Source organism: Eublepharis macularius, chromosome 9 (assembly GCF_028583425.1).
Source record: "Eublepharis macularius isolate TG4126 chromosome 9, MPM_Emac_v1.0, whole genome shotgun sequence".
In the NCBI taxonomy this organism is placed as follows: Eukaryota; Metazoa; Chordata; class Lepidosauria; order Squamata; family Eublepharidae; genus Eublepharis; species Eublepharis macularius.
In genome coordinates, this window is record NC_072798.1 from 43937158 (window position 1) to 43956885 (window position 19728).

Consider the following 19728-nt stretch of genomic DNA (forward strand, 5'->3'; position numbering starts at 1 on the left):
CTGCCCTCCCACCACCACCACCCCACTTACCTGGAGCAGTCTTCTGACGGCAGTGCAAGCACCGGTGCTTGTTGCCGCTTTGCCGGCCGCCACAGAGGCATGCGCAGCGATGCTTGCTGCTGCCTTGCTGGCTGCTGCAGAGGCCTCCGCGGCAGCGTGGGCGCCAGCATTTGCTGCCGGCCGCCTCTGAGGCGGTGCAGGCAGCAGAGGCACCAGCTGCAGCCTTCCCCGCCACCCTGCTGGCCATGGCAGCAGCAGCAGACCAGCTGCAGTAAGTGGGATTGGGGAAGGGGGCTCAGGGGGGAGGTCTTTGGTATGCTCTGAATCATTTCGAAGCATACCAAAGCGATTTCCAAATACCCAAACCCAAAGAGGCTTGCCACTTCAGGTTTTGGGGTATTCTGGGTCATTTTCCTGCTTTGGGTAAATCTGAAGTGGGAAAACCTAATCTTTCCCCGCTGTACACCCCTACTTACTCTCCCTGCAAATATATATCTTTAGATGAGTAGCTTATCAAAAAAATTTCTGACTACTCTCCCTGGAAACTAAAATAATGAACCTGAGGCTATTGTACTTTGATCAAAAAATGAGAAGACAAGACTCATTGGAAAAGACAATAATGCCAGAATAGGTGGAAGGCAATAGAAAAAGAGGAAGACCCAAAATGGGATGGCTTGATGCAATAAAGGAAGCCACAGCCTCCAATCTGCAAAATCTGAGCAAAGTTAATGATACGGCATTTGGGGGGTCATTAATTCACAGGGTCACCATAAGTCAAAAGCAACTTGACAGTGCATAACACACACACACAGGTTTGGGACAAGGTATAACACAGTACATGATTATATCGCCTCCTCTCCATGTTGCACAGGTATGTTTGGAGGCAATGACAATTGGCAACACTCCTCAACTGTAATTTTATGCAATCTGTGACAGATTGCATTTTTAAAAGCCTGAAAGGGCTGTACACATACAGCTGCAGAACTGTTAAGGGTTAATCCCTCACAGAATCAGAGAGGTTTGAGTGACAGGCTACTTGAAGGGGTCTGATTGGGTAGCATGAGCAGGAAAGAGCAGGTTCTTTTTTCAGTCCTAGCAGAGAGTGAGTGTGAAGAGTTGGGAGATGAAGTCCTAACAGAGAGCAGTTTTAACACCAGCAGGTGAGGAAAGTTGGCAAGGATGTTTGGGAATTAGGTGCAGACTCCCAAATGGGCCGAAGAAAAGAAGATAAGATTTTCTAAGGAGAGGAGATTTTCCCTACCCAGTCAAATAGGGAGGCATCTCTGGAGAGTGAAGAGTTCCCTGGTCGGGTTGGAAACTGCCTGGGTTTCCAGATTCAGTTAACAAAAAGAAAGCACGAGGGTGTGAAGAGAAGGGGATTGGAGTACTAGAAAGTGGGTACAAGCATACCAGCAAACTAAAAAAAAGTATACTAGAGTGCTTGGGGAAAAACAAGGGAGCCAAAGCCTCAAAACAGAAACCTTTAACCATGTATGAAGAGCATAAGAAGTGAAGTCTGATTTTAACTCAGATATATATACGTGCTGAATTACCTCAGAAATTTTCAGCCCCTGATTTCACCTGATCTTTCCCCTCTAAAGTAAACAAACTAGTTAGTTATTTTTGGAATTTTAAAAATGCCTCTGGTACATTTATTTAATTTGTTTAATTAATATCATGATTAGTGGCAGCAGCATGATACTAAAGTAAAACCCACAACTAGTTTGTCCCACCACCGATACAAACTGAAATAAGAACATATTTTATAAATTTGTGAGGAATTACCACAAAATTCCTGTCAGAAATGGCACCACCACACAGACCAAGAGAGGCACATGAAGGTGAGGGAGAGGAAACATCCACTGAGAAGAATCCTAGTCAGGAGATAGAAATTATGAGGATTAAAACTGAATTAGCATAAATTGAAGCAGATAAAGAAAATGCCAGAATGGAAAGAACAGCAAATATAGTTGGCCAAAATTCAGGCAGATAAAGAATTAGCTAAAATGACACAGCAAGAGAGGGAAGCTGAGAGGGCACATGAAAAAGAAATGTATAATATGGAGATGAGGGAAATTCAGTTAAGGGCAGAATTGCTGCTTCCACTGAGAGGTGGGGAAATTACCTCAGTGGAACAAAAGAAATTTCCGCGTTATCCAAAAGGGGATGATATGGTGGCATTTCTCTTCAGTTTTATTTAATTTATTTTTATTATTTTACTTATGTCATTTATACTCCACCTTTCTCATTGAGACTCAAGGAGGATTACACAGTATGAGATTAGCAGAATCAGTATCGAGTACATTTCAATATATAGTATCAAGGACATTTCCATAAACAATGCCATAGGGTAAATAGATACAAGTTTAAAAGACATAGTATTAGCAAGAATCCAATACAGAGTAGAAAAAATTCTGAAACAGAACATAATCAGTTCCAGGACTGACATCAGACAACATAGAGCACAGGTGGTACATAGGAGTACATATTTAAAGCAACAGTTAATATGTAAGGCAAGATAGTGATGAAGTCTACAGTCCCTAACTCATTAGCGAAGTATCTGAGACCCCATCCCCACAATACAGTCCTCCCATTTGAGTAAAAAGGCTTTTTGAATAGTTTGGTTTTGCATCGTTTGTGGAAATCCAGGAGAATGGGGGCTCTCCTAACCTCCTCATGCAGGTCATTCCACAGGATAGGGGCCACCACAGAGAAAGCCTGGGTACAGGCTGCTCTTGATTTCATCCGTGTGCAGCCTGGCACCTGCAGGAGACCTTGTTCAGATGAGCAAAGCTGCAGTGGAAGAACATAGGGAGGGAAGCGGTCCCATAGGTATGCCGGACCAAAGCCATGAAGAACTTTGTATGTAATAACTAGAGATGGGCACGAACAGAAAAAAACCTGAACGTGATGTTCGTTGTTCGTTGCCATCCATGAACAGGGACTCATGAACTGCAAACATGGCCCTGTTCAGGAACATGTTCGTGGCTGGCTGTTCGTGGGGGCCAGCAGGCTCTCCTCCAGCCATCATCCAAGTTTGGTCAAGATCCCTACTGCACAACTCCCAGAAACCCTTCTGATGGCATTAGCTTTCTCGCTATAGTCGAAGACACCCACAATACGGTCCCCCGTCGTTCGTTCCTTTGGTCTAAGTAAATCTTCTCTGTAAGTAAATCTTTCTCGAGAAAGCTAATGCCATCAGAAGGGTAATCCTGAAATATTGGCCGCTTGTCAATGACATCCCGGGCTGTGGGACTCCCCCATTGGTAGCCTTTAGGAGGACTCGAAACATCAAAGACCAGATTATACATTCGGATTTAAATTATGATACTGACATTAGAAATACAGGACTACCAAGGGGTGTATACAAATGCGGGAGATGTAAACAATGCTCCCTAGTAATGACCACAGAAGATTTGAAACAGTTGGGATTGAAGACTACATGTGAATTCATCAATTGCGGTACTGAAGGGGTAGTATATGTTCTGAAATGCCCATGTGGTCTATTGTATGTAGGAAGTACCGTACGCTCCATCAGAACAAGACTTAGTGAACATCAGTCAAGAATAAAGAATAATGTGTTAGAGGCTCCTATAGTCCAACACTATTTAGACAAGAAACATAGTGATATGGAAATGTTATTCACCGTGCTGTTCAAGACTCGAAAGAGAGAACATATGGCTGCCACTAGGGAACTGCATCAAAAAGAAACCTATTGGATATATAAACTCAATACTCTCATACCTAATGGCTTAAATATAGCCAACGACTATACCTGTTTTCTGGGATAATTACTTATAGGAATACTATCACTTTAAGACAGAATAATTATGTGATTGGGGCGTGGATTGCTTTTGGAAGATAAAACGGTTACCAGTTAATGGGGTACAGATGGAAGTAATTGTAAAATTGGAAAGGGATACGGAAGGTTAATCTCAAGAATCTCTGAGTAAGTGCATTGTATTATGAATGTATTATTGTAAATATTAGATACTCGGGGGTTCTTTATGATTGTGTATGTTTTTCCAGCTACTGTGCTCTTTGAAAAAGAATCTTGGAAACGGACCCTATGAGGATCTGGACCGTCCGTTAGAGAATCCTGTCACAGAACTAACAACATATACCAGAAGAACATAGATCTACTCACGAGCTGTGACACTCACAGTGTCTGGAACCACTCTTGGACTATACCTATATTGTAACTGATTATAAGGCAAATTGGATTCTGTATATGAGAAATAGTGTCATAGGATGCCAGAAAGCAATTGCACTTTAATTGTAATAATTGTAGCACTTTGAGCATGCGACACTTTAATTGATTAATTACAGGATACTTGGAATGCCTATATGATTGAGGTCGAGGGAGATTGCAATATATGGTACAGTTCTTGAATGTGTTAGGAGAAATAAATTGGAATATGAAATCGTTTATCACATCCCTTATGCATTGTTAAATAAATAATTGTGGAAACAATATATTAAATAATACATGCTTTATTGCTAATTGTGGAGACATTATTATCACACGGGGATTTTCTTCTTGTTTGCCACTTTTGCTGAAGGCAAGTCTTAGTACATAGCTAATCTCTCTACAGGATAATATATACCTAACCCAGAGCAAAGCTGAAGGCCCTTTCAGGTTAAGCAGCCACAAGACCACGATTTGTTTACTATATTTATATCCCACCTTTCCTTCTATCATGGAACTCAAGAAAGTATACAGAGGGTTCCCAAGAGGTCTCCTAACAGGACCATTACCTGCTTAGCTTCAAAAACACTGTGTGTCTTCCCAACTGTTCGGTGGGCATTCAAGTATGTTGACATATATATCTATACACTCTCTCAATATCTTTTGAAGAAATCCAATTCAGCACACGGATTCAGCCTTAAGGATACATGTCAGATGAACTGTAAGGTAGCATACTATGAAGAACTGATACTTTCTTCAACACATACAGTTACTGAAGACCACCAAGAGGATAGTGGATATGAACAGCTGTTGTTGCTCTGAAAGAGTCATATACCTTCACATAACCTACACACATAATTTTTAATTCAGGCTCTTGTGAAGGATGCTCTGAAATATCTTCACTAGAGCCCAGAACAAATGAAAACATCCTGCCCTTGGTTTGTGCAATTACAATCTTACTGGTAGTCCACTGCAAAGCAAAGGTGGAAGTAGTTGGCTGTGCAGGCCCACTGTAAGAATCTGGATTCTTATGATTAGGAAGTAGTACTTCTTGCTGTAAACACTCCTCTTGTCAGGTTCTGTCTTGGGCGTCGTCCTGTGAGGTGCCGGCCCGCCTGACCTGGAGATGGGGATGCCATCAGAGAATATGCAGGTTCCCACTCTGTGGATGGAGGGTGGGTCTACATTACCCTCACTCCCTCTCATTCCCCTCACAGGCCTGCTCCACCTGAGAGTCCTGCCTGCCTTCCCTCCCTCCTCGCCTTCTGCAGCCCCCAGACTCCTTTCCCTTTCTCTCCTTCATCTTCCTCCTCTCAGCTTCTCTTGTTCTCTCTCTCCTCAACTCCAACTTTCCCCTATTCCCAGCTTCACCTGCTAGCCACGCCCTCCCCTGCACTCTAGCCACAGCCTTCGATGTCTCAGGCAGCTACACCTGGACTTTCTCTGCTGGCTGCCTTGATCAACCACAACTGTGCTCTCCTGGCTGGCTTCCAAGCTTTCCCTGCTGAGTGCCTCAGGTCGCCACACCTGGGATGGCTTTGCTCCCAGCTTTTCCTGGTCCTGGCTAATCCCCTCTAGCTTGCCTGGAGGCTGGGGCGTGGTCCTGAGCTGTCTTTGCGGCTGCTTTTTCTCCCCTGCCGGTAAGGTTGCTGGCTGGCTTGCTGGCTGGCTGACTGCCCTTGCTTTCTGAGCCTTCTCCCTTGGGGTTGTTCCCTCCCTGGTGGTCCTCACTCTCCTGGCCTGACCCTTGGGCCTTCCCCTGGAGGGTGCAGCTAGCTGGCTTCCACCTGCCCCGCCTGACTCTCTGGGGCTTGGGTGCTGCTCTACCCTCCTGAGACTTGGGGGCATCTCTTTTTCTCCTGTTGTTGGCCTGGTCAGGTCCTGGGTGTCCATTGGTGTGTCTGGGTAGCTGTCCCCCAGCTGCCTCCCATCCTCTTCTTTTGGCAAGTCTGGGGGCTGGGCCCCAGACTTTGGACACCTCTAAATGGGCTACTTGCCCAGTTGCCACCCCATCCAATCACTATGAGACAGTACACTGAATCACTGAGAATTGTAATAACTACTCACTCAGTACTTTTTTAAAAATCTGGAGAATGAGAATGTCTATGAAATAGGAGAGCTCCTCTCAGCCTTCAAAATATCAAATGGCAAATTTCACGACTACAGTTAATTTTAACTGGACAGTAGCCACTTGTTACATGGGAGTACTAAAAGGCATCATGTCCCAAGCAGAACTGCCACATGGGCTTCTTCTGCCTCTGGAATGTGAAGGGCTTTTAAAGCATCTTAGTTTGGCTTTGTTAACCTATAGGAAACCAATGTACCGTTTGTAAAAAAGGCATAATGTGATCCCTGCATGCAACCCTGACAACAGGTCAGCTGCAACATTTTGCACCAATTGCAGTTTGAGTCATTTTCAAGGGCTGCCCAGCATAAAGCATGTTACAACTAAGTGTGGCCCAGATCAGCAGTCCCCACATAGGGGAAAAGCTTACAGGTCAGTTGGCAAAAACTACTTTTGGCTATAGCAGAGACATGTTTTTCAAACCAAAGAGCTAGGTCCAATGAGACTCTCAAGTCCTCCACAGTATTCATAAGAAAAAGCTGAACTTCATAAAATGATGGGCGCGAACTTCCTGCAATGCAAGTGCCTGACTTACCAGCATCACCTCCATCTTGATAATTTAATGCCATCAGGGGGGTGTAAAAAGAAAGAATTTCAAAACTATGATGCAAAAGACATCACTAAATTGGGTGGTGCTGGTTGCACAAACACCTTTGGGGAAAGGAAGGAGAAAATGGCAGTCTCCATTTGAGATGATAAATGCCAGTAGCTCATGAAATGTCTCTCCAGCAACACAGAAGGTACAGATCCCTTAGAAAGCCAAGAATGAGGTACTTCTTTATACCAAGGAAACTGGACCTTTTGATTTCTGAACAAAAAGTTGCACTGAAAAGTTACTCATGAAATCAAATCATATCAGATTCTAAACAGGTAGCAAGGAGAGTTCCAAAGGCATTAGTTAAGCAGCTTATGTTTAGTTCCTGTAGCAAATGAACTGAACAGGCAACTGTGACAGATTGCATTTTTTAAAGGATTAGAAGTGCTGCAAAACAGCTGAAGGACTGTGGAGAGTTAAAGCTTCACAGAAACAGAGACCTTTGAGTGACAGGCTACTCTAAGGAATCTGATTGGGTAGCATGAGCTGAACTGAAAAAAAGACTTCTGAACTGGATGCTGGGGAGAGGGGAGGCTGATTTAAGCCCTAGCTGACAGTACTGACAGTTTCAAAATTCAGCCCTGACTGAGAGCAGTTTAACACATACAGGAGAACTGGGAGAAATCTGGCAGGGGAGTTTGGGAAGAAGGCACAGACTTCTTTATGGGCCAAGGAAAAGGGATAGATCTTCTAGTGAGAGGAGAGTTACCCAACCCAGAAAAACAGGGAGTTAGCTCTGAAGAGATCCCTGGTCTGGTGTGGTTAGGAAAACTGAAGTACTGGTATTTCTAGATAAGAGGTTTGGGTATTGGAAAGAGGGTATCAGCCTTCTGGAAACCAAAAAGAGTTTCAAAGAAACCAAAACTCAAAGAAAGTGTACTAGAGTGTTGGGAAAACACTGGAACAAAAGCCTCTCAACATAAAGATGTAAGTAACTGTGAAGAGCTTAAGAAACTCTCGAAAGTCTGAAACATTAGACCTTAAGTCTGTGCATGTACTTATTTTAACCAGATATCTATATTGAGTTACCTCAGAAACTTTCAACCCTGATTTCTCCTGACCTTTCCCATCTATGTAAAATAAAATATTTTGTTATTTTTGAATTTTAAAACGCCTCTAGTGCCATTTCAGTTGTTTAAGTCAAAAGTGGAGGGGGGCATGATAGTAACACTGCTTATCAAAATTCAGACAGCAAGCAAAACTGGGAGGGCTACAACTATATGAGCCTAACTGGGAGGGCTATATGATCACTCATACAGCCTTGAGGGTTATATGAGCCTAAAAATCCAACTGATCACAGAACAAAACCAAGTGTTCCTAAGTAAGTTTTGTAAAACTCTCATGTCTAAAGCCAAGGAAAACCAACATAGCACAAAACAGTATAAACAGAAAATTCTACTTCTCAGACCTACCTAAAGAAGAAAAAATTGATTCTCTGGGGGGGAAAGTACAAAATTAAAAACCACCCAGCTCAAAGTTTCTTGCCATATGAAGTGCCTTTATGCTTAAAGACGACCTTTGATGGGCCACAGTCACTTATTATCCTCAGCAATAACATGGTAGATGGTAGAGAGCGCTGAAAGCTATTAAATTCCTCCCAGAGCAAGTAATCTGGAACATCAACAAGCACATATCCTACCATAGGTATAGAAAGCTACAATATTTCTTCCAGAGTGTCAAGACGACAATGTAATGCATAGAAACTAAAAAAGATATTCTAACTACCTGAAAGCCATTCAGTGCAACGATTTCAGCATTTAAACATTATGAATACAGTAAGGGATGGCAACTAGGCAGAACTACATTCAACTACTGAATGAAGCTTTCGTTCTGCAATTAGATATTCATACAACATCCAAGGTGTATCAATTTCTCTTTTTTTAAACCTTTTAACCTACAGAACTGTTTGCAGAGGGAAGTTTTCCAATGTAAATTTCAATACCAAACCTACCAAAATCTGATACAAAATCTTCAGGAAGCTGTAATTAATGTTGTATCCTTTTTAGGCTTCAAATATCCTTAACAGCAACCATTTTAAATACAATATAATGATTGGTTTTGCTGCTAATTTCTTGCCTCAAAAATTAGGAATAGGGCAGACTAGAAATCAAAATAAATACATGAATGAATAGGTAGAGCACCAAGTTCAAGGCTGAAATGGGATATAATCCCTCAACTCCAACATTCCTCAATGAACAGTAGCCCAATATATTCTACATGTTCTACTCACAAGTATATATTAAATCCATGGAAAGATTTTTACATTTCACCAAGCTACACTTCAAAGCATCAAGATAAGTTTTAGCAATTAATGTATTTTCCTTCTTTAGAGGAGTTCTGAAATACTTGTTTAAAAGCATCTCTAAAGCTGAAGAACTAAGCATTAAACCAGAATCCAGATAGAGGTGTTTTAACCATCTTCTTCCAAGTGCAGCCCCCCCCCCCCCATGGTTTTCACTCAAAAGCACAGCCACAAGTCTCCCAGGAAGCTTTCATGGTATATTCCTTTTGGTGCCATTGAAAGAAGCATGATATTCTTCTTCCTTCAAAGAGTGCAGGCAGAATCATGCACACATATGGGTCTTTCTGGAACTTGCTCAAAGACAGTCTCTTAATTCACAGCCAAGAATGAAGTGCCAAACTAAATTGTACTTTTACTTTTAAGAAGACAAAATAAGCATTGTGACAAACTGCAGCTTCATAGCATACCCTAGCTTATCAGCAACATTAGCATTGCCAGCAAGAAAATGAACGAGTCCTTTAATAAGTTTGTATTAATTGAAAAACCAAGAAACATTAGAGAATTGAGACAAAGGAAAAAATGGAACCATCTGCAGTATACAGCTATAAAAGGTTCTAGATATTTTCAAGCTATTCTGCACATGATTTCAGTTTGTAATTAGCAGCCAAAAATCCCAGAAAAACAGTGCTCATGGAAGGAAAATGACCCAAAGTTTGTTCTAGACACACACAAAAATGGTAATATGATGGTGTATATACTACATTACCCCAACTTTTGCATGTCATTCCCAGTTGCTCATTTTCCTAGTACTGTCCTGGTTTTGTAAAACTAGTGTAATACAAGTAGTTGGGGAGCAATGACACAGGAAGAATAATTAAATTATTATTTTTTCTGGTCGCATGATGAAAGTAATAGTTCAACTGTCACTTGCCATCACGTTGGATCAAAGGATTTTTCATTTTCAGTGGTTACCATCATGTCACTGGTATTACAGATTGCACTGACAGGCCTGAAGTTTAAAATGTGTGTGGGGGGGGGGGGGTGAAGAGATCTTCCCTTCTTGCCACCCAGTTCATTTTAAAATCCATGTAATGGGAGACATAGATCCATTTTTTGTTGTTGTTTAAGCATTAAAATGCCCACTTCTTGGAGAAAAAACCTCTTTAGATATCAAAGCAAGAGTGCAATTACGGCTGATGACAAAACATATTATAAATCACTTTGAAATGTAAGTTAGTGGACACGGGATACTCCACCTGCCATATAAAGCTCAACATTACAAGGCTAAATGTTAAACTTATGCATAAATATTCCCCAGCATCATCATTTTATCATCAAGCATTCTAGCATCAAGCTACACCTTCTTGCTACTCAGGTTCAGAGAATCTAAAGCCATGACTGAAGTTCATATCTGAGTGCACCTACCTGGTATAGGGATCCCTCCTAGACCTGTGCTGTGTTGTGGTGGGAGGTTCAAGTCCAAGAAATTACTATTTGAAGGGGGATTTGCCGTGTGGTTCAAATGCATGATGTTATTGCGTGGGAAGGCCATCCAAGGATAGCGAGCTGCTTGGCCTGGAAAACTGAAGGAGTTGTAAACTGCTCGATGCTGTTGAAACTGCGGGAACCTCTGTGGCAAGACTGAAAATGTGCTACTGAGAGAGTTGGCATTTGTGGGCGCAGCAGGATGCAGAAATCCAGAGCCTGACCCTTTGGCGGTTGTAGTGTGTGGGGAAGGGTTCTGGAGAGACGTGGGCGAGAGGGAGGGTTGGTCTTGGACCGACAGTTCCTTCTCGATCAGGTCTGCTAAGGCTTTGCGGGTGATATCAAAAGGATCAAACCCCAAGTCATCTTCTTGTTGTTTGGAAGAACCAAACCCAAACGCCGCTTGCCAGTCTGTAGATGAGGATACTGGGATGGTTTCTGTGGAGTAAAAGAGTGATATTTGGATATGACAGTTTAGTGGGTTTTTTAAAAACATTTTACCTTTGTCAAAATACCTATTTATTAGCATATGAAATAAGGGGTTGGATCCAAAGTTTCATCAATGTATCCTGGTTGGAAGGTGCATTTTTACCAGTTTCTCCCTCTTCCACCCATCTACTATACCTCTGCAATGCCACTGCCTAAGGCCAGGAGAAGTTGATAACACTCATTTCCAGACTTGCCATATTCATGCAACTTTGGATCCAACCCAATTTCTTATCATCATGCTTGTAAGGCAATTGGTTTTTAGATTAGTTTCCTGTCCTGCATGAAGAAATATTTGTTCACCACTTTTCTACTACCAATAAAAATCTCTGCAGTGTATAGCTATCTTAAGATAAATAAATCACTGCCTGCAATTTTAAGCAAAGGTTGTTGTTTAAATCTTGACAATTACTAAAATCAAATTGCTTGCATCCAGGCAAAAATTAGGAATTCTGTATCAGTGATTCTCAACAAGCCCTTGGGGTCAATCTACAAAATGTGGGAAATAAATAGGGGCTACTTGAGATTTTAGGCAGACCCTTTTCCCTACCTGCAGTGGCTTCTGATAGCTAGAGGAGAGTTGTTTGCACTCTCACCCTGCACAAAATCCTAGCTCCTCAGTCTCCTCCCCTACCACCCCCCAGATTTAAAAAACTGATACTCAGCAAACAGGAATTACACTTATAATGAAGGATATTTATCAGGCATTTATCAGGCACAAGGGTCATTGAGATCTGTGTATCCTATACATGTAACATAAATATATCTATATGGAGCAGCCTTGTTCCGAATATTGGTTTTATGTCCTATTTTTTTCGGAAGAGGGGAATTCAATGGTAATACTGAGTGCTGGGGGGCAGTCGCAGATTAAACTTAAGAACAACTGTTCTACATTAAGCCATTAAACATTAACTTATTAAGATGTTATTATCATTATTAATTTATTATCAAGCTGCTATTATTACGCTGCTGCTCTGACATCCCCCCCCCCAGCTCCCAGGGCGACTCTGCTCGGGTTTTCCTCTGGGAGCTTGGGGGCAGGGACATGTCAGAGCTGCAGCAGGGCCAGAAGGATGGGAGGGAAAGAGTCAGTGAGCAGAGCCTGAAGAGAGCTGCGCCTAAAGCTAACAGGTAGCTAGCAGCGGCAGAAGAAGCTGCTGAGGCTGCCATTGCCGCCACCACTGCTGCTAGACTTAACTGCAGCTGCTATAGGGAAGTCTCCATCCCCTCTCTGTGAGAAGGAATGGTTGCGTCTAGCAGTTCCAGCGGCGGCAGGCTCAGCAGCTCCTTCTGCCACTGCTAGCTGCCTGTCAGCTTTGGGCTCCCTTCGCTGACTCTTTCCCTCCTGTCCTTCCGGCTCTGCTGCTGATGCTGGCCCGAATATACTTCCCAGGTAATCTTGCAGGAACCCGGCACATGTTGGGCATCTTGTGTAGTTTAGCTCTTTAACAAACAGAGCCCTACCCATGATGATACAACAGCTCACAAAAAGCACCTTTGCAATGAAATTACCAGGGTCTTTAACAGTTAGCTGCAGCACCAGACCACAGGCATTTTAACTGAAAAGCAGTACAGAGTGCACCATTAAGTTGACTCACTAAGTTGCAGGCATAGAGAAACTGAAGACAGCATATTATAACTTGAAATACAAGACATGGTAACAAGACTAGTTCCCAGATACCTGATGTGAAGAGGCTCTGTGGTTCTGGTGCCATGGGCCAGTCATTAGAAGTCTGTGGGGAGCTGGGAAATGGGGGGAGTCCACTTGGAATTGGGTTGGGATGTCGGAAGTTGTCTGAGAAGAGAGACTGTGACTCTGTTATCGCTCCTTCAAAGGGAGACCGTGCACTGTGATTGGATGAACTGATGGGGATGACTGGATTGGGTTTTGATAAACCGGGAGGTGGTGAAGGCGTGTCACTATTGGATATCTATGAGGAAGACAGCAAGACAATATAAGGCATGCTTTTCATTTAAATTATGTTTCAATTGTACAACTTAAAGACTTGAGTCAGGCTGTTCTATCAGCATGATATAGTCAATACAAAATTTAATTTTCTTTTAAAACAGACAACTTGGTTATTATGAAAAGTCTGTTTATACTACAGCTGATATAAGTTTTGCACCCAGAAACAAAATTAAGAAGCAGTAGCTGTCAAGTCATACCTGTTGCGAATTATCACAATTTCCTATACTGAGAGAATCTGAAGGTTTGTCGATAGGGCTAAAGAGAGAGAAAAACAATTAGCACTTGAAAGACAAAATGCAAAAAGAATTAGTCTGACAATCTTCACTCATTAAATTAAAATAAAAATCTCTTAAATTTATAGAGATTAAAAGAACTACCATTGACAGTTCACCTATTTGTCCCACATATACCATATTCCCTGTTGTACTTGTAAATTCTGTCCTACTTGTAAATTCTGTTCTTGCAACAAAGTATGGTTTGAAATGTGCAAACAGGCTTCTATCTATCCTCCACCCAAACAATCACAACTGCAACAGGCACCACACCAAGTATAATCAGAAATTGACATGGATGGAGCTCTCAGGAGACTCCTGAATTCAGTCTTGTACAAAGAGAGGCAGTAGAAGGAAGGAAACAAACAAGATGGCCAGCCTTCACCAAATAATTCACCACAGCTGAAAAGGAAACTATTTTCTTTATGCATCATTTCAGTTTCTAACCAGTGGGAATACTGAAGCAACTGCCACCACTTAAATACAACAGGAGACAAAATGGAGCTCCAGCAGTTTACATAAGCATCCACCAGTCAGATAAAGTCAGGATGACAAGAGAGTAACAGAAAGAGAATAAGACAAGAGCTAGGATGAGACCGTAAGACAGCAAAACCAGAGAATGGACTGAAGTGGGAATGGTGATAACAGGAGAGGCTCAAGATCAGGGGCTTTAAAAAGCTAGTGGATAAAGGGGGAGCAAGGCTAGGCATGCATGCTGCAATGCGTGGTTCTGGCTGGGGTTCAAGCATGAATGTATGCCCCCATCTCCACCTGTAATTCTAAACACGTTAGCATTTGAGACACAAAGAAATCAAGGTGCCAAACTCTGAACTGGCTAGCCTGAATGGTCAATTGAAGAAGAAGAACTTAAGAACAGTCCTGCTGGATCAGACCAGTAGTCCACTTCATCCAACCACTTGTTTCCCACAGCAGCCCACCTGTTGCCCTGGAGGGACAACAAACAGGCACAGAGGTAAAGGCCTGACATTGCCTCCTAGCATTGGTAGTCAGACTCTGCTGCCTCTGAACAGGGAAGTTCCCTTTACTCACCTCAGCTAGCAGCCACTGATGTACATGCACCCCATGAATCCACCTGTTCTCCACAAATCTGTCTAACTTCCTTTTAAAGCCATCATGTCTGTGGCCATCATGACATCCATTAGCAGTGAATCCCACAATAAAGTTACTCATGGAGTAAAGCAAAATTTCTTTTTGTCTGTCCTGAATCTATTGCCCATCAACTTCACTAGGTGCCCCCACACGCTAGTATTATGGAACAGAAAGAAAAAGTTCTCTATCCATTTCCTCTACCTGATGGATAATTTTATAAACCTCTATCATGTCCTCCCTCAGTTGTCTTTTTTCTGAACTGAAAAGTCCCAGATCCTTTGAGCCTTTCCTCAAAGGACAGGGGTGCCAGTCCCTTAATCATCTTGGTTGATCTTTTGTATACTATTTCCAGCTCTGCAATAATCTGCTTAAGACAAATCAGAGAATCCTGGATTTATTCAGCCCTTATTCCCTATGTGGAAAACTCTTGGGGGGCTATACAGAGGCCGGGATGGGAAGTCATTTTTTTAAAAAAAAACTTCACCAAATTTGCAGGGAACTTACTCCTGACTGTCTTCTAAAGACCATCCAAGTTTCAGGAAGATTGGACCCAGAGTACAATTCTATGGGCCCCTAAAGAAGGTGCCCCCAGCCACTCTCCGTTGTTTCTTACAGAGGAAGCATTTCCAAGCAGGCTCTCAGGCAGACACACAAGGGGCAAGGCTGTCAGAGGCCAGAGGCACACTCCCAAATGCAAGAAGAAACCCAACAGAACCAAACTGAAATAAGGGGATGGATGGCATCCCCCCAGAACTAAAGTGCATCAAGGGACCAACATCAAACCAGAGAATCATGTCAAAACAGAGAAATCCACCCAAACCAACTTGGAGCAAGGGATTCTGTTCCAACTTAGCTCAACTGAACCAGTGTTGCTCACAAAAGCCAGGCAGATAAGGAGAGCTCCTGCATGGATTGGCCACTCACTTCCCCCTCCCTGTCACACTTCCCTTCCCTTCCACCTCTGCCTCACTCCTCTTCCCTCTCCCCTCTTGGAACAAAAGCAGCAGAAGCTCAGGAAGGAGCTGGCCAGAGGCTGAAGCCACGTTTCCCAGATTTTCCTGTATTTATCCACGGGGCTGTATCTGGGTTCTAGATGGGATCCTGAATTCTCTGATTTGATTTGGGAAAACTGGATTTAGCCAGATTGGCAAAAATCTATTTTATCCTCAAATCCCAGATATGAATTGCACACTTCTAACATCTACTACTAAGCTTCAACTCCCAAGTAAGGAGGTACAACAGAAACAATTATGATTCTGCTGTGGTCAGTAAAGGTAGAAGAGGTGCCTGTATTATAGATATGCTTGTCCAACAAGAGTGGCCATATGGCAGCTATAGACACATTAATTTCTAACAAATTAATGTTAGAAAAGCATGAAGACTGCTACTTCCATTAATAGATAAGTGTTCAAGACACCAAACAAAATCCAATTGGGCTTAATAACTCTGAAGCGCCATTATTCAGGAAACAAAGAGTTCAGGTTTAAACAAGCCTAACAACAACAAAAAAATTCAGCCTGCAGACCATAATGTGAAGCTGACTTGCCAACAATATTCAAGGAAGCAGAAAGCCAGTGAGAGATGTACCATCTTCAGTTAGTAGTATCAGCTAAATTTAGCTATGATTTCTCTAGGCTCATTTGCTGTATTCAAATCACAAATGCCTTGACAAAAAGAAACTCCTGAAACAACTGTGGGAAGATGTTCCAGATAAACATGAAATTTGCTACCACACTACAATTACACACCAGCTGATAAGGACTGACTACACAGATTACTTTAAATTACAGTGAGATAGAACAAGCTTTTAGACTCTATTTTAGCCGTTTTTCATTTGCACTTCACCAAATATGCACACGCACACATATACAAGTACACATATACAATGTGTACACATATACACATATACAAGTACAATGTACACACACACCTGGGAGGCAGCAGAGGAAGAAATGAGCAATAGTTCTAACTGTTCTAATACTTCATGCCATGTTTCTCCAGAACAAGTTCAATATAACCGGCTAATAATCACCACACAACTTCATACCCATCTTCATATAGGGTGACAGAAAGGCCTGAAGAAAGGTAGCAGATTCCGAGGCCTTTGCAGTAACTCAGCAAAATGGCAAGTTCCTTTTCTTTCAAATAATGTCTGATATCAATTCAATAAAACTTAAAATTACACTAATTTAAGCTGAATTTTTAAAAACATACAGAAAACTGTATTAAACCATAAATAAGAACCAAAGTTATATACTAAAATCTCCTCACATATAATATTTGGATTAGAAGTAGTCAATAACAATCATTTTTCACTATCTTACTTTTCTCAAGTGGCTAAATCCATTCTTGAAGAGAGATAGTTGGGACCTTCGTACTTAGTTCTTAAGATTCTCCTTGCAGCACTCAGATCACGCATCTCTTCACATTTCTACCCTATGGTAAGCTACACAGAGGTATAATCTGTATCACTTCAGGATGTCCAGGACAATAACACAAGGATGAGCTTGGATACTTGGGAAAAAAGTTTTCTCGAGTCGGTGAAGTTGGCAGGAAGAATCTCCCAAACCTCATTTCAGTTCCAACCATCATTTCCATAATGATGCATATATTAAAAAACAACTGCCTGACTACCTGTTACATAATCTCTCAGATATTACTCAAAACAGAATGATAGTAAAATAAAACCCTTTGTCTTACCAGATAGAGGAAGATGATAGAGTAGCAACAAGTTACTATACTATACATAGATTCATGGCGGACTTGGAGCAACGCTTCCTCAGCGCCCATCCACTGGAACCACTGCTATACTTAAGATTCCTGGATGACATCTTCATCGTTTGGACCCATGGGAAGGAAGCCCTGGAGAGATTTCATCAGGACTTCAATAACTTTCACCCTACTATCAACCTTAGCCTGGACCACTCTACACAACAGGTACACTTCCTGGACACCACCGTACAACTACATAATGGACGAATAAATACCACCTTATACCGGAAACCAACAGACCGATACTCATATCTACATGCCTCCAGCTTCCACCCTAAACATACCACTCGGTCTATTGTCTACAGCCAAGCCTTACGTTACAACCGTATCTGCTCCAATGCTCTCGACCGAGACTCACACTTAAGAGATTTACAACAAGCATTTTTGAGACTACAGTACCCACCAAATGAAGTGAAGAAACAAATCAACAGGGCCAGACTAGTACCCAGAAACAGTCTGCTCCAGGACAAACCTAAAGGAACTAACAACAGAACACCACTGGTTGTCACCTATAGCTCCCAGCTCAAACCCATCCAACGTATCATCAGTGAGCTACAACCCATCCTGGAAAATGATACCTCTCTCTCAGAAGCCCTGGGTGGAAGACCTTTCCTTGCCTACAGACAGCCCCCCAATCTTAAACGACTTCTCACTTACAATCATGAATCGGCCAGCAGAGTCACCAGCACAGGTACCAGGCCCTGCAACAGACCCAGATGCCAGCTCTGCCCCTATATCTACCTAGGGAATACAATTACAGGACCCAATGGCATCAACTACACTGTCTCTGGCTCTTACAGCTGCTCATCCTCCAACGTGATATATGCCCTCATGTGCCAACAATGTCCATCTGCTCTGTACATTGGACAAACCAGCCAACCTCTACGCAAAAGAATAAATGGACACAAATCTGACATTAGAAATGGAAACGTCCAGAAACCAGTGGGAGAACACTTCAATCTACCAGGACATTCCACCAAAGACTTAAAGGTCGCTGTGGTTCAACAGAAACCTTTCAAAAACAAAATCCAAGGCTGCTGAATTGGAATTCATATGCAAATTTGACTCTGTCAAGATGGGACTGAATAGAGACTATGAACGGTTATCACATTATCACAGGTAACAGGTTTCCTTTACAGAGGCGTGGTCTGGGGGAGCCCAGGGTCGCCTGGTGTGGGCTTTCGGGGACCACAGTTCTCTTTGTCAGATGCATCTGGCAGGGAGAGCTGTGGTTATCGAAGGCTTATACTACATAGGAATTGGATACTTTCCAAACAAACACGGCAAACTGACTCCACACCAAAAGGAGATGTTTACATTTACTAGCAAAGGAATGTTTGGGTTGCCTCCACGCTAATTGCATCCTGTCCCCTTGTGATATATGTCCCCTTCTTTCCCTCTCTCCCCTCCTCTTCTGTATGTGGCCAGTTTGGATCAGGCATCTGACGAAGAGAACTTGATTCTCGAAAGCTTATGCTACAATAAAATTGGTTAGTCTTAAAGGTGCTACTGGACTCTTTTTGATTTTTATACTATACATACACATTCTAGCATTAAAATCTGATTTTAATGATATTAGAATTATTTAAAGCTTATATAATAGGAATAAAATAGTTTAATTCCATATTTCTTATTAGGACAGACACAGTAGATTTCCATTTATGACATCCAAAATCCATGGCCTCATTAATGAATTTTTAAAAAATACTCTTAAGTACCAAGAACAAGGTTTAATCAATGCTTGCTTTCAGGCAGTAGAAGAGCACTTCTAATGAGGGAGTCAATTTTTGCTAATTTCCTTCTCTCTCTGCAGAGTCAGACCCTCTACATCATGCTCAGGGTGCCCTGAACCCCAGACACATCACTGGGGAATGGGGTACAGTGAAGTGGGAAGTATACATTCCACAGACATAGCTCTATTTGAAGTTTCTTGGATACAACCTATAGTTTCTGATAACACTTCGGAGCCCGGGGAAGAGGAGAAATTAGAACAGTCTACAGTATACTTTCTAAAATATTAGCAGTCCACAGATAGAAAAAGATAAAAAACTGGGAATATTATGTCTTTGCAATGTGTTAATAATAGATTTAACAAAAGGTTGGAGCAAAACTTACAGTGCAATCCTGAGTGAGAGAGGGGGAAAGCACTTAGGGAGCAGACTAACTTGGACTTACATGGGCGTAACCCACCCAGTGCTGGCAGCTAGGCAAGGTGCACCCCCGCCACAGCCCAGTGGTGGTGGCGGCCAGGACAGGCAACCTGACGAAGTGTAAGTGCGGCGTAAATTCCTGTGCTGACGCCAAAAAGGGCAGACTGGGGTGCGGGCCAGGAGTTAAGTCGGCTCCCTAAGCCACTCTGGGCCTGGGCACGCCCCCTGCAGCGAAAGTTACACCACGGAAAAAGGTGACACAGCCCATAGGCACCCATTGAATGGGAAAACTCGGCTCCCCCACTCCAGCACCCAGCCCTGCCCATAAGGCCC

At 42.5% G+C, this 19728-nt stretch overlaps 1 protein-coding gene across 7 annotated transcripts in view; it reads right to left on the bottom strand.

Annotated features, from left to right (window-relative positions):
- CNOT4 (CCR4-NOT transcription complex subunit 4) overlaps positions 1 to 19728 on the bottom strand; it is a 107006-nt gene that overhangs the window by 11145 nt on the left and 76133 nt on the right. For all 7 annotated transcript variants that reach the window (XM_054989091.1, XM_054989093.1, XM_054989088.1 and 4 more), the window contains 3 exons: positions 13289 to 13346; positions 12804 to 13053; positions 10577 to 11074 (listed from right to left, as the gene is read on the bottom strand). In XM_054989091.1, the coding sequence (XP_054845066.1) occupies positions 10577 to 11074; positions 12804 to 13053; positions 13289 to 13346 (806 nt within the window). The remainder of the gene's footprint in view (positions 1 to 10576; positions 11075 to 12803; positions 13054 to 13288; positions 13347 to 19728) is intronic.